This window comes from Xyrauchen texanus, chromosome 5, assembly GCF_025860055.1.
Source record: "Xyrauchen texanus isolate HMW12.3.18 chromosome 5, RBS_HiC_50CHRs, whole genome shotgun sequence".
NCBI classification, from domain to species: Eukaryota; Metazoa; Chordata; class Actinopteri; order Cypriniformes; family Catostomidae; genus Xyrauchen; species Xyrauchen texanus.
Genome location: NC_068280.1, coordinates 7,160,330 through 7,174,607, shown reverse-complemented (window position 1 = coordinate 7,174,607; position 14,278 = coordinate 7,160,330). Strand labels below are relative to the sequence as shown.

Here is a 14,278-nt window from a genome sequence, read left to right as displayed (position 1 = left end):
TCCGTTCCCCGAGGGAGGGAACGACACGTTGTGTCGGAGAAGCGACACTAGGGGTCTCTCTTGAGCGCCGATATTCACCTCTGACCTATTGAAAAGGGCCAATGAGAGTTGGCAGTCAGTATTTGCATACCCCGCCCCGCATTTAAGCGGGGCAAATACGGAAATTTAGTCAGGATTTTTCTGAGGAGCCGGAAATGGTCCGGCCACAACAGTGGCTCGGTTCAGCGACATGGCGGAGGAAAGACACAATGTGTCGTTCCCTCCCTCGGGGAACGGAGGTTACATACGTAACCAAACGTTCCCCTTCTGTCGCTCTCTCCACGTTGTGTCGGAGAAGCGACACTAGGGGACCCATTCCAATCTTACCATGCACTGAACCGTGTACGTGAACCGCCGATACAGAGGCGGGCAGGGATTTCATCCAGTGCCGCGCATCGTCTGTACCTGGCTTGGGGAGGAAAAGTGGTAGACACGTCACACAGACGTCTTAGGGCTCGTGTGGAAAGTATGGTGCGGTGGTAGATCCAGCCTCGAAAGGGGGGAGTTGCTACAGCACGGCGACCGGGGCAGCTGTAATTGCCTAAGGGAGACACGGGGGTCCGCTCGTAAGGGGACAGAACCATGGAATTACACACAGGGGGAGTCCGAGCAGGAGGCCTTACCTGTGGAGCACCTATACCAGTACAGGGTAGCCATCAGGGTACCCGCAGTGGCTTGGGTCGGCGAGTTCCTCCGCTGAACCGCGGACCCGGAGGGCTGGGGAGGAATCGATCAGGGGCCCGACTCGGAGTGGGGCGCCCTGGGAAGAAGGCACACTACTTTACCTTGACGTCAGGAAAAGGGCGCTGGGCGCAAGCGATCCACCCGGCCGGTCAGTCTACGTGTTACCGAGTTCTACGGGCTCGGACCTGACAAAACACGAGACGGAACCGACTCAACGCGGAGGTTGTAAAACCTCGCGAAGGTGTTGGGTGTTGCCCAACCCGCTGCTCTACAGATGTCTGCTAGGGAGGTGCCCTTGGCCAGTGCCCACGAGGACGCAACACCCCTTGTTGAGTGAGCTCGGACCTGCAAGGGTAGGGGCACGGCCTGGGTGTGATAAGCCAGTGTGATGGTGTCGACAACCCAGTGGGCGAGCCTCTGTTTGGAGACCGCATTCCCTTTCTGCCGTCCCCCAAAGCAGACAAAGAGCTGCTCAGAGCGTCTGGTGCTCTGTGTGCGGTCAAGGTAAATGTGCAGGGCGCGCACTGGACATAGCAACGAAAGGGCTGGGTCTGCCTCCTCCCGGGGCAACGCTTGCAGGTTCACTACCTGATCTCGGAAGGGTGTGGTAGGAACCTTGGGCACATAGCCCGGTCGCGGTCTTAGGATCACAGACGTATCTGCCGGACCGAACTCCAGGCAAGTGTCGCTGACAGAGAATGCTTGCAGGTCCCCGACCCTCTTGATAGAGGCGAGCGCGATCAGCAGGGCCGTCTTGAGAGAGAGGGCCCTGAGTCCAATTGATTCAAGCGGCTCGAAGGGAGGTCTCTGGAGTCCTGCCAAGACTACCGAGAGATCCCAGGAGGGAACTAGGCCTGGCCGGGAGGGATTCAACCTCCGGGCGCCTCTCAGGAACCTGAGGATCAGGTTGTGCTTACCCAAAGACTTGCCGTCTACAGGATCGTGGTGGGCGGCAATGGCGGCAACATACACCTTGAGGGTGGACGGGGACAGCCTCCTGTCCAGCCTCTCCTGTAGGAACAGGAGCACTGACTTGATCGCGCATCTCTGCGGGTCTTCAGTTCGGGAAGAACACCAATCTGCGAACAAGCGCCACTTTAGGGCGTAAAGGTGCCTGGTAGAGGGGGCTCTGGCTTGGTTGATTGTATTCACAACGGTCGCCGGTAAGCCGGCTAGCTCTTCCGCATCCCGTCCAGGGATCAGACGTGGAGGTTCCAGAGGTCTGGGCGCGGGTGCCAGAGCGTGCCCCGTCCCTGAGAGAGGAGGTCCTTTCTCAGGGGAATTTGCCAGGGAGGAGCTGTCGCGAGAAGTCTGAGTTCCGAGAACCAAGTCCGAGTGGGCCAGTAGGGGGCCACTGACATGACTTGCTCCTTGTCCTCCCTGACCTTACACAGCACCGGTGCAAGAAGGCTCACTGGGGGAAATGCGTACTTGCGCAGCCCCAAGGGCCAGCTGTGTGCCAGCGCGTCTGTCCCGAGGGGAGCCGCTGTTAGGGCGTACCAGAGCGGGCAGTGGGAGGTTTTCTGGGAGGCAAACAGGTCTACCTGGGCCTTGCCAAACCATTCCCAAATCAGCTGGACCGACTGGGGGTGAAGCCTCCACTCCCCGCCGGGCAGGCGTTGTCGTGGTAGCGCATCTGCTACGACGTGGAGCTTGCCGGGGATGTGAGTGGCACGCAGCGACTTGAGGCTCCCTAGGAGGATACGGCAGGCGAGTTGTGACATGTGGCGGGAGCGTACGCCGCCTTGGCGATTTATGTACGCCACCACCGTGGTGCTGTCCGATCTCACGAGGACATGTTTGTCCTGAACTAACGGGAGGAACTTCCTGAGAGCAAGAAGGATGGTCAGCAACTCCAGGCAATTGATGTGCCAACGCAGCGGGGCCCCTTTCCAATGGCCCGCTGCTGCGTGCCCGCTGTACACGGCACCCCACCCGGACCGGGAGGCGTCGGTTGTGACCAGAACGCGTCGGGACACCTGCTGCAGGGGCACTCCTGCCCATAAAAAGCAGAGGTCTGTCCAGGGTCGGAGTGTTTTGAGGCAGGCGGGGGTGATCCTTACCCGATGCGTGCCGTGGTGCCATGCTTGTCTCGGGACTCGAGTCTGGAGCCAGTGCTGGAGTGGTCTCATATGCATCAACCCCAGCGGCGCAACCGCCGCGGAGGACGCCATATGCCCCAGGAGCCTCTGGAAACGTTTTAGAGGGACCACTGTGCCTGGCTTGAAGGAAGCGAGGCAGTCCAGCACCGACTGAGCACGCTCGCTCGTGAGACGTGCTGTCATTGAGACTGAGTCTAACTCCAACCCGAGAAAAGAGATGCTCTGAACCGGAGTGAGCTTGCTCTTTTCCCAGTTGACCTGAAGCCCCAAACGGCTGAGGTGCCGGAGCACCTGGTCTCTGCGGATGCCGGCTACTCGTAGCAGGGCAAGGGCCGCCTCTGCGACCTTCGTGAAGACGCGAGGGGACAGAGACAGGGCGAATGGGAGGACTTTGTAATGAAACGCCTGGCCGTCGAACGCGAACCGTCAGACGGGTCGGTGTCGTGGTAGAATTGAGACGTCTACCGCTGCGAACCAATCTAGATGCTGAACACCAGCCAAAATATTCGTGAGAATCTTGAACAGGAGTTTTAACAAGGCCCGATTGAAAACTTGCAGGTCCAGGATTGGTCGTAAGACGCCGCCTTTCTTGGGTACAATGAAGTAAGGGCTGTAGAAACCCTTCCTCATTTCGGTTGGAGGGACGGGCTCTACCGCGCCCTTAGCTAAGAGGGTCGCGATTTCCGTGCGCAGGGAACTGGCATGCTCGCCGTATACTGCGGAAAAGCGGACGCCCCTGAAGGGGGGCGGGAGCCGGGCAAACTGAATTGCGTAACCGAGTCAAATGGTCCGGTGCAGCCAGCGTGATGCGTTGGGAAGCGAAAGCCACGCTTCACAGCTCTGCGCTAGGGGCACCAAAGGGACGAGTATTTTGGACGTACCCGGCGGGGCATCGCAGCGGGGCGGAACAGGTAATGCAGCGTCGGGTGGCTTCGTTGCGGCCTGAGGCTGAGGTGCTGAGAATAGACTCAAAGCACTTACCTTGCTCCGCGCGCCCGGCAGGGGGCGGGTTCGTGACTGAGGAGGAGGTCTGATGTTGGCGTCCTCTGGACTCGTCTGAACCGGCCGGCCGGGGGACAGTCGTGGGCAGGCGGAAGGCGGGATCGCCGCGTCCGGTGTACCGGGACTATCGTAATCTGAAAGCACATTGCCGTGAGAACGGCATTTGCGGGCCAGGTGACCCAGAGGCAAAGAAAATAGCTCTTTTATTGAGAATGTGGATACCACAGCCCCCGTCAGGGGGTGTGGCAAATGAAAAAACAAAGGATTCTCCTCCGGAGCTAACGTCTTCGGCTCTGGGTCTGTCAGCTCGTCATGCACCTCTGAGAAAAACGGGACCGGGGGGATGCGAGGCCGCGAATGGCGCGCTTCCCCCAGGAACCAGTCATCCAACCCTGAAGGCTGTGGGGAGGATGGAGGGTTCCAATCCAACCCCACGCTCACGGCGGCCCGGGAAAGCATGTCAGACATCTGAGCATCGGCCTCAGCCTGGGCCTGCTGGCCCGAAGGCGGCAGTCCAGGGGAGTCCTCGGCATCAGACATCACACTCTCCGATGCAGCGGCGAGCTCATCTGCTTCGGGCTTGGGAGGACAGACAGCCGGGCCGTGAGGCGAGCCGCTATCGCCGCGAGCGTAGACGTGGACCAGCGAGCGTGTCGGGGAACAGGAGGTTCGCGGGGGGCTACCTGGCGAAACTGCACCCCCTGCCGCCACCAAATCGCCCCCAGTGCCAACCGCATCGTCCTCAATCCCGTGGGAAGAAGGAGCAATGCGGGGTGCAGCTGGGGTGGCTTGCTCTCTGTTGAAAGCAAGCTGCGACCGCAACGTGGTCATGGTCATGTTCTCACGAGACAGCGCCTGTGGCCGTCTGAAGCGGAGAGCACTCTACCGCATCCAGGAACAACACAGGGGCGGAAGGGCATCTTGAAAAAGACGCGTCCTGAAAAGGACGTTCAACGCCGCTGTGTTTTGCTCTTTTAGAGAAATTACTCTTTTATTAGAAATTGCTCTTTTAAATACACAGTGTGTGTGTGTGTCTGCGCTGTCGAAGCGCTCAGGGGCAACAATGCACGCCGTGCAATGTGAAGGAGAAAGCCGCTGTTGTGCGCCGTCAAGATCCAACAGCATGCAGATCGTCAGAGGAAACAGGAACGTTTAAAGTGGTGTGTAACTCGCAGCAAACTGCAGACAGACTATCGGCTCAGAAGAAATTTTCTGACTAAACTTCCGTATTTGCCCCGCTTAAATACCCGTATGTGGGGGCGGGGTATGCAAATACTGACTGCCAACTCTCATTGGCCCTTTTCAATAGGTCAGAGGTGAATATCGGCGCTCAAGAGAGACCCCTAGTGTCGCTTCTCCGACACAACGTGGAGAGAGCGACAGAAGGGAAACCATTATACTTAGGCCAGCCATTTTAACCAGAGTATTAATCTGATATTCTGAAACATTTTGCTCAAGCTAATTAAAACTAATGTAAAGTTATATTTCTGTGGATCATGTTCAATCCAGTGTGCATGAAAAAAAGTCACTGTGCTCTGCTCTGCTCTAAGATTGCTGCATGCAGCTATATTTTGGTCTAATTATTATTACTTTGTTTTTAAATGCAGTCTTCTTTCTAGAGAAATAACTGCACTCTATACAAGGCGAATGTTAATATTGTTTGTTAGTGTATATCGGTGGGTGGATGTTGATGTTTATGATGCTGATGATAATTGGGCCTTTAATCTGTAACAATGCCAGTTCTGGAAACTGTTGCCTTTTGTTTTGCACAGTTTTTATTTTCTTGTCAGCTATTGACTGCAGATATTATGTGCAGTGCAACATACTATAAACCCCTACAAACACATATATACAGTGTATATATACACACACATAATCAATGTGGAGCTATGAAGGTATAAAAGAAGGTATGTGTTGTGTTTGTGAATGATTGTGTGCCAGTATGTTTGAGTGTGGGCGAGAATCCTGAACTCTTTAAGCGGGTTGATTAAACTTTAAGTCTGTGATATCAACCCTGCCTTCCTGAATAAATCAATCTCTATACCCTAACTCACTCTCTCTCTCTCTCACCTTCTGTATCTCAATGCAAATCTCACTCCAAACAACAGCAAAGACACTTAGAAGGAGGAATACAAAAAACAAAAACAACAACAAAAGAATAAAAAAGCGTATTAACATTAGCGTATTTATTTGTCATCATGGAATTAATTTGTTGACAGCAAAAGATGGATGGCTTGCTTTGCTTTAGTGGACAGTGATGTATTCATGCGAAATGGGGCCATGAAGAGAGAATGGTGAGAGCCTGAAAAACAAAAGCATTGCCAAAAATACAATTAAAATGCATAAATTAAACCCATAGCTAGCAAAAAGCAAGCAAAAGGAAAGGCTGTTTTTATTTTCCCAATCTGTACAGGAGATCCTTTCAGGGGTCTATTATCCTGTGTGTGCTGCAATAAAATGACCATTGACTAAGATTAGTAGTGTCTCCTAGAAACAATGATGTCAATAATTATGCTTTCATATCACATATTGTGTTATGCAGTTCCTTTTCAAATTGTAGAAATACAGAAGAGGTAAAATGACGGGTTTGACTATTTCAGCAACACACATCGATAACAAATGCATAAAATCCATAATAAAGTCATGCAAACTTCCTTGGGAAACCTTTTTATGAGGGCAAACTCCCTAATTCCTATGGTTATTAAATTGAATGTTTAGAAAGCACATATTGTAGGAGTATGATGTTCGGGTATCCACATACTTTTGGCCAAATACTGGATTTGTTCATTAGGGGACAGATACAATTGAATAAATTATTAATAATGTAATTAAAATGTATAATTTTAAAGATAAATTGGACTTCCATTTCCATTTTTTAAATAATTAACAATATGTGGATGAAGTAAATGGGGTCCAACAGCAAGATTTATTACTTGTTATGGCTTGTGTCTTAGGTATCTGTCTTGGGCGATCTAATCTCTAGTGGTCTGTGCTAAAATAGGGTATAAAAATTCTGTAAGCTATAAAAATGGGGCTGATGCTGCTTTGAGATCCGATCACTCACCATTTTCAGAGGTAGACAGAAGTGCAATTTCATTGCATTTATAGTCTAAACGCTAATGTGTCCTGATTTGTCTTTGAGAACTGTCTTCTCTCGCAACATGCAATCATTGCAATTGAAGGTTAAAAATTGTGCCATCTAGGTACAGCTTTTAAAGAATCCAAAAGTATGTTTTAAAAGTTTGAAAAAGCTCAAACTTATACATGCACAGTTTTTCATGGAACAACTTCTGTTTGCCTGACATTAACATGCAGAGACACAGATCATGTTGAAGCACAAGCATCTCAAGTGCACTCAAAATGTCACGTTTGTGATCAGGTTGAATTTTCAATATTTAGGAGCTGGCTTTTTTTGTGCTATATCAACATGCAGTGACACACTGACAGTAGAGATGTATAAAGTCATGAAATTAGAGACAGAATAAGAGAATGCATTCACAACAGACCCCATTTACACATGGCATTAAGATGCGTCTCATCACTGTTTACACCTGGTTGCTTAAATTCATCTCCTATGGCCAATTCTGTTTGCATTTTGAGGTCTCTGGCATTTCATGACAAGATTATTCACTATGTCATTGTGTTACTACATGATAATAAACCACAAAAAAGTCATAAAAGAAAAATGTGCAAACAAAACAGGAGCGCTGTTTCTCCCAGATGCAGCTGAAATGTAATCTAAGAACAAACATAACATTTTGAGCAGAATTATCCTTTATTTTAGTGGAGTAAATGTATTAACCTGAGCTTCAGATGTGTGTGCTCCTCATCTGTGTCACTGCAGTATCAGACACACTGAATTCAAAAAAAATTTTCTCCCCTTTTCTCCCCAATTTGGCATGCCCAATTCCCAATGCGCTCTAGGTCCTCGTGGTGGAGTAGTGACTCGTCTAAATCTGGGTGGTGGAGGATGAAACTCAGTTGCCTCCAGTCAATCCGCATATCTTATCATGTGGCTTATTGAGTGTATTAATGCGGAGACCTAGCACATTTGGAGGCATCTCGCTATTCTCCGTGGCATCCATGCCATGCATCAACTCACCACATGCCCCACCGTGAGCCAGAACCACATTATAGTGACAACGAGGAGGTTAACCCAACGTGACTCTATCCACCCTAGCAACCGGGCCAATTGGTTGCTTAGGAAGCCTGACTGGGGTCACTCAGCACGCCCTGGATTCGAATTTGCGACTCCAGGTGTGGTAGTCAGTGTCTTTATTTGCTGAGTTACTCAGGCCCCCAGTTCTTGTGCTTGTATATTTATTCGCTTTTTCAAAATGTCAGATTGGATGGCTATTTTCTTTTAAAGCCACACATAACCCTCAAAGTTTAAAGTCTTGTTTTAGCACAGCAGATGATTGACAGGTGAGGGGTTTTGCTTCGCTGCTTTTTGAGACACATTCAGGATAGATAAGCATTTATCTCTCAAATGCGATGTGGTCACATGCATTTTTGACAAATGAAACGTGGCTTTTGAGATCTGATCACAAAATGAGTTGCACCTCGTTTAAACGTGGTAACAGATTTTGTCTGTCTCGTGATATGCATTAAGAGTGCCTGTAACCATGGTTACAGAGAGAAAAGAAAATATTAAAGATGGTACATTTCCAACACAGCTTTATTTATTAAACATATGAGGTGTGAGTTCATCTGTCAAACCTTAATAGCTTATCATTTGCTGAACACCAAGACCACAAAACTGCTCCCGATGCAGCTCATACATTATGTCTGCCACAAGTAGTGTGTGTACACTAGAGTGTAGCTACCGCACTATATGACGTGACGGTTCTATTCACACAACACAGATTAAACAAACTCACTCTCAAAATATGTGTGCGAATATGGAAATTCCGAGTCAATATGATTGTATAAGTTTGTCACTCAGGCCATGCCCACACTAAAGCCGGGTACACACTGTACTTTTTTACAGTATTTTATGATTGTTGCTTGTCAGGCTTTCTGACATGATCCCAGTGATATCATAGGCAATAGCCTTGGCACAGTGTGCGAAATAAACTCTTACAATATACATCTTATCCAAGACTTTGGTCACAATCATCCCAATTAACAGAGTTGACTGGGTGTTTTATCTCATATAACCGTTGTAAGAGCAATCACACTGCACGACTGCAATGCAAAATTTCTGACAATGACAAAACTTTGTGGGAGGCTTAAATGATCTCAGAGAACTCGATAGTATAGAATAACATGAGTTAGTGATAGATTTGTTTCCCATGGTGTAGGCCTGTCCTACGGTTCAGCTTCAGGATTCTCGCTCAAACCATCAGGTCCTGCCGGAAAGTGATGATGGCAGGGGAGAGGAGCTTACCTTTACAGCAGGATGGGACCTAAACTTGTAGAGTTGGGGTGGTGGTGGGTGAAAACAATGCAGCGTAATCAACATTGAGACCTTATAAGGCATAGTTTAGAACATGATTGTGTGAGATGTCGGAATTAGATTAATGAATGATGTGTAATACTTACTACGAGTCCTCTGTGCAAATTATCGCTTAGGCTTTCATTTCTTTGCAAAGGCATTAAATCGGCAATCGGTGAACATGTCACACTAAGCGATCACATAGTGACAATTTTTCCCTAAGACAAGAGAAATCTTTTACAATCGCAAAATTTGTCTCAGATGGCATAACCACGGCAAAAATCATATAGTGTGAATCCAGCTTAATATGTTTTAGGTTTTGGTTAGCTTAGTTTTGAGGGACAAATAAACGCTGTTCCGGTGTGAATGAGTGGCATAAAAGTTGCAGAATTAATGCATTTTCAATGTATTAGTATGGACATGGCCATGTATTTAACCAAACTTTGTGTAAACAACCATATTTAGCACACTAAAAGAGCACTGGCAGCAGTATTCTGGTGCTGTGTGAACATAACTAGAAAAAACAGAAACAATGTTTGTGTGTATACTTATGTGTATGTGTATGTGGACTTACTTGGCTTTTAATGATGCAACAGGTGCACAAGAGGATGTCTTTTCACATCAAAGCTCTTTAAATCTTGTTTGTTTACACCTGTCATCAATTTGAATCTACAAAGACTCTATTCAAAACTCAGGTTAGGTCCTAGACACAAGCACATGATATCTAATATAGAGATATGACATTATGACAGTTATGAACATTAAGATGACATAAGAAAGCAACCATGCTAATTTTCTCTCGCAAAGCTAATACATTATTGATTTTGTCCAAATTGTAGGTCTTTGCAGAAATCAATCCTTGCCACTTACAAGCAAACTTGCTGTGTTCCCAGCACAACAATACTTGGAAAACCTTTCCAATTTATTTGCATTGCTAGACAAATGAGAGTTTACTGAAGGTTTTGGTAATAGCATTTTTTCCCCCAAATGAAATTACTTATTGATAAATTTAGCATGCTAAACGCTAACACCCCCATAAACTCAACCTGCAATGCGCTCAGGTAAATGAGCTGTATGCTATTATCATTTATCTCTCTATGTTGTATTAGAGAAAAGTTCTAGGACAGACTGATTAAACAAAGAATTGTATCATTTCTGTTTAGCACTCAATTGGAACCATATGGCTCTCTTGTCACATCTATATGAGCCAAAGTAATGTCTGATTGACGTCCTCTTTAGAAGATAGTTTTGAGTGTCCTGAGAAATTATTTTGTCATTTATTTATTTTCAATGTATTTCAAGAGGGATTTACTGTTGTTGCTGAAATAGTGTAATTTGTTTTCCCCAGGCACTGGCAAACCACTAGTGCTAATAGGTTGGCAGATGAAGCTTTCAAGTTGTTTATTTGCAGAGTTGAATCACTGTAGTAAATCAAAGTAATACATAGGCTAGGTTTGTGATTTCTGAGTCCAATGTATAGAAATCAACCCCAAATCTGCCAAATTACTGCCAAGCGCCAACCCTAATCAGACATTTATTTGAATTTGGGCAGTTATTTGAATTTGGTGAGCACAGTCCAATTTCAGTTGCAGAACTTTGAACCTCCTGTTTGCGAATTCACAGTATGATCAATCTGGTATATATATATATATATATATATAATGTATATATATGTGTGTGCTTTTTGCTGAGAGGGAAAGGTCAGCTCGGATTCTGTTGTGAGCCATGACCTATCGATATAAGACCCAAGAAGATTTGTCTCTCTCATTTGCACATTTGTTTGCATTTCCCTTTTTGTTACAGTTCATAAGTAAATGTGCCGTGCAGGTTTTTAGAAGCACTTATGCACAAACACTTTCCAAAATGCTGTTTCATCCTGCCAGAATGCAGTTGGCTATAAATGATGGACAATAAATCAGTATATTGTTGTTGATGTTATTATGGCCCACAAACCAGAAATAGTGTAACTTTGTTGCTGTGACTTTGTTCTGATGACAGACTGGAAGTGTTTCATATGCAGAGAGAACTGCTGAAAGAGAGGACAAGATGTCGAGCTCTGGAGGAGGAGCTCAATACTCCTTTGAATGTTCACCGCTGGAGAAAACTAGAGGTATGAGATTACATTTGCCTGTTACTGATGAACAGACACTTGCTTGTGTTCAAAAGCTTTCCAAAAGATTTAATTCATACACACTACTAGTCAAAAATTTGGACACATCCATTCATAAAATTGTGTCTGTTATTACAAAGTTTATTAATCACTCTGGAAATATAAGGTCAAGTCATGTACATTACCTGGTGGGATACAGTATTCCATGCAGTGTGCTCTGTTGTATACTGCACATTTTGATCAGCCAGGTGCCCAATGCATACAAATACTTGTATACTGTGCATAGTATATCACTATATACCGCAGAGATAGTAAGAGCTTTATGTTAGCCTGCTATTCCAAACATAGCCACAGTGTAATTGGAAAAGATCTTGGAGTTTAGAATCTCTCCCTGTCTCTGTAGGCTATTGATCCAAGCACCTTTGAACTGATCCAGAAGATTCATTCTCTCCAGCGGAGGCTGATAGCGAAGACTCAGGAGGTTGTGGAGAAAGAGCTTATGCTACAGGTAAGAACTCTCTCTTCCATTGTTCAACATCTAGTGTCTTTGCATATGTGGCCTTGAGGTAATCAAGCAGTAACGGTGGTAAAAGTATATACTTTTAAAATTATGATTAATGCTGTCAGTCAAATACATTTTTCAGTCGCAATTAATAGCATAATTTTTTGTAATTAATCACAGCTTTTGAAAGTGCCGACATTTCTCTCTCTATATATAATTATTTTCCTGTCAAAATGCACTTATTTCCTTCTAAGGAAAGAAAACTAAATATGTAACAATATGTAATTAGTTAAAATAACTTGTTAAACTTATTGCAATTAATCATGTCCCCAGACCATAAAAAGGAATATTCCTTCTATATGCACCTTTTTTCTGACTTGTCCATGGGCGGCGCCATCCTACATCCTCTAAGATGCTCTGCACTTCCGCTTAGTTGTTATTATTGTACACTAGAGCTAGACAAACGTTGCTGGTGATGCTGATCATCAGAGGCACATGAGGAATATATGCTGTTAGAGGATGTTATAACAACTACGGGTGGATTAATAAATTACTGGAAAATGAAAGTTACAACTATAAACCCACCCAAAAGCTGTAAAATGCTTTAAAGTCGCACCAGATGCAATAAGCAGAGGTTGCATTAACACCTATCTCCGTCATTTGCCAATTTTTTTTAAAACACTGACGGATAATTCCAAATGAAACGCCCCTCAAATCTGCTGAAACCTAGGGGAGAACATATGTCCTCTTGTCATGTACATGTCTTCTTTTTTGGACCTTAAAAAGTGTCTGGTCAGATTCATATTCCCAGATTTATCCATTTTCATGTGCTTTCTATCATCATCATCATCATCATACATTGTGTGTGCAACAAGAAACCCGGTGAAATCTAGCGCATCTTAAATGTGAATTCGCTCTCTGCGCGCTGAATGTCTGTGAATCTCTCTCTCACACTCACGCACACACACGTTGGTGCAGCTATCATAATGAGGACTCTCCGTAGACATAATAATTTTTATACTGTACAAACTATAGATTATACCCCCTAAACCTAACCCTCACAAAAAACTTTCTGCATTTTTACATTTTCAATAAAACATTGTTTAGTATGTTTTTAAGCTATTTGAATTATGGGGATACTGAAATGTCCTCATAAACCACATTTATAGCATAATACCCTTGTAATTACCAGTTTGTTACCTAAAAAAAGGTCCTTGTAAACCACTTAAACCTGCCCAAAAACACACACACACACACACACACACACACACACACACACACACACACACACACACACACACACACACACACACACACACACACACACACACACACACACACACAGGGCGTGTGCAGAAAGCGTGAGAGCCCAGAGTAACTTTACCATGTAAATGTGATTGATTGTGTAATTATTTATTCAGCTATTACCATAGAAATCATCCATACACATATTTGAGTGAGAAAGGGATTTACGTTAAGTAAACATTTACATTTACATTTATTCATTTGGCAGATGCTTTTATCCAAAGCGACTTACAAAAGAGGAAAACATAAGCGAATCATCTTAAGGAGACATTTGTAGGAAAAATGCCATACTAAATAGTTTCACTAGCATCAGAATAGCATTCAAAACAAAAAAACATTTTTTAGTGACTGGTGCCTCTTTGTGTTGGTACAACAAGGCGATGTTCCTGTAGATCTGCATAAAAGATTTTAGGTATGTTGGAGCAGACCCAGTGACTGTTTTGTATGCCAGCATCAGAGCCTTGAATTTAATACGTGCATCAACCGGCAGCCAGTGGAGAGAGACAAAGAGTGGTGTAACATGCGCTGTCTTTAGTTCATTAAAGACCAGACGTGCTGCTGCATCCTGGATCATTTGCAGAGGTCTAGTTGCACATGCAGGGAGGCCTGCAATGAGAGTGTTACAGTAGTCCAGTCTAGTTATGACAAGTGACTGAACAAGCAGGTGTGTGGCATGTTCAGAAAAGAGAGGTCTTTTTTTCCTGATATTGTAGAGTGTAAATCTATATGATCTTGCAGTCTTTGAGATGTGGTCTGTGAAATGTAGTTTGTAAGCAATGGTTACCCCTAGATTTCTGACCATTTTGGAAGGTGATACTGTAGTTGAACCCAGCTGCACGGTGATGTTGTGTTCAACAGCAGGGTTGGCCGGAGAGACAAGGAGTTCGGTCTTGGCTGGGTTGAGTTGCAAGTGGTGTTCCTTCATCCAGGCCGAGATGTCTGCCAGACAGGCAGCGATTCGAGCAGTCACTGTGGTGTCATTGGGCTGAAAAGACAAGTAGAGTTGCGTGTCAGCAGTGGTAAGAGAAACCATGTGACTGAATGATGGGTCCCAGTGATGTTGTGTATACGGAGAAGAAAAGTGGCCCAAGCAGTGA

General features: G+C 45.7%; 1 protein-coding gene across 1 annotated transcript in view; it reads left to right on the top strand.

Annotated features, from left to right (window-relative positions):
- Nucleotides 1-14,278, top strand: part of cfap58 (cilia and flagella associated protein 58) — a 155,902-nt gene that overhangs the window by 81,993 nt on the left and 59,631 nt on the right. Inside the window, exons 14-15 of the mRNA XM_052127420.1 lie at nucleotides 11,263-11,374; nucleotides 11,778-11,882. Of these exons, the coding sequence (XP_051983380.1) occupies nucleotides 11,263-11,374; nucleotides 11,778-11,882 (217 nt within the window). The remainder of the gene's footprint in view (nucleotides 1-11,262; nucleotides 11,375-11,777; nucleotides 11,883-14,278) is intronic.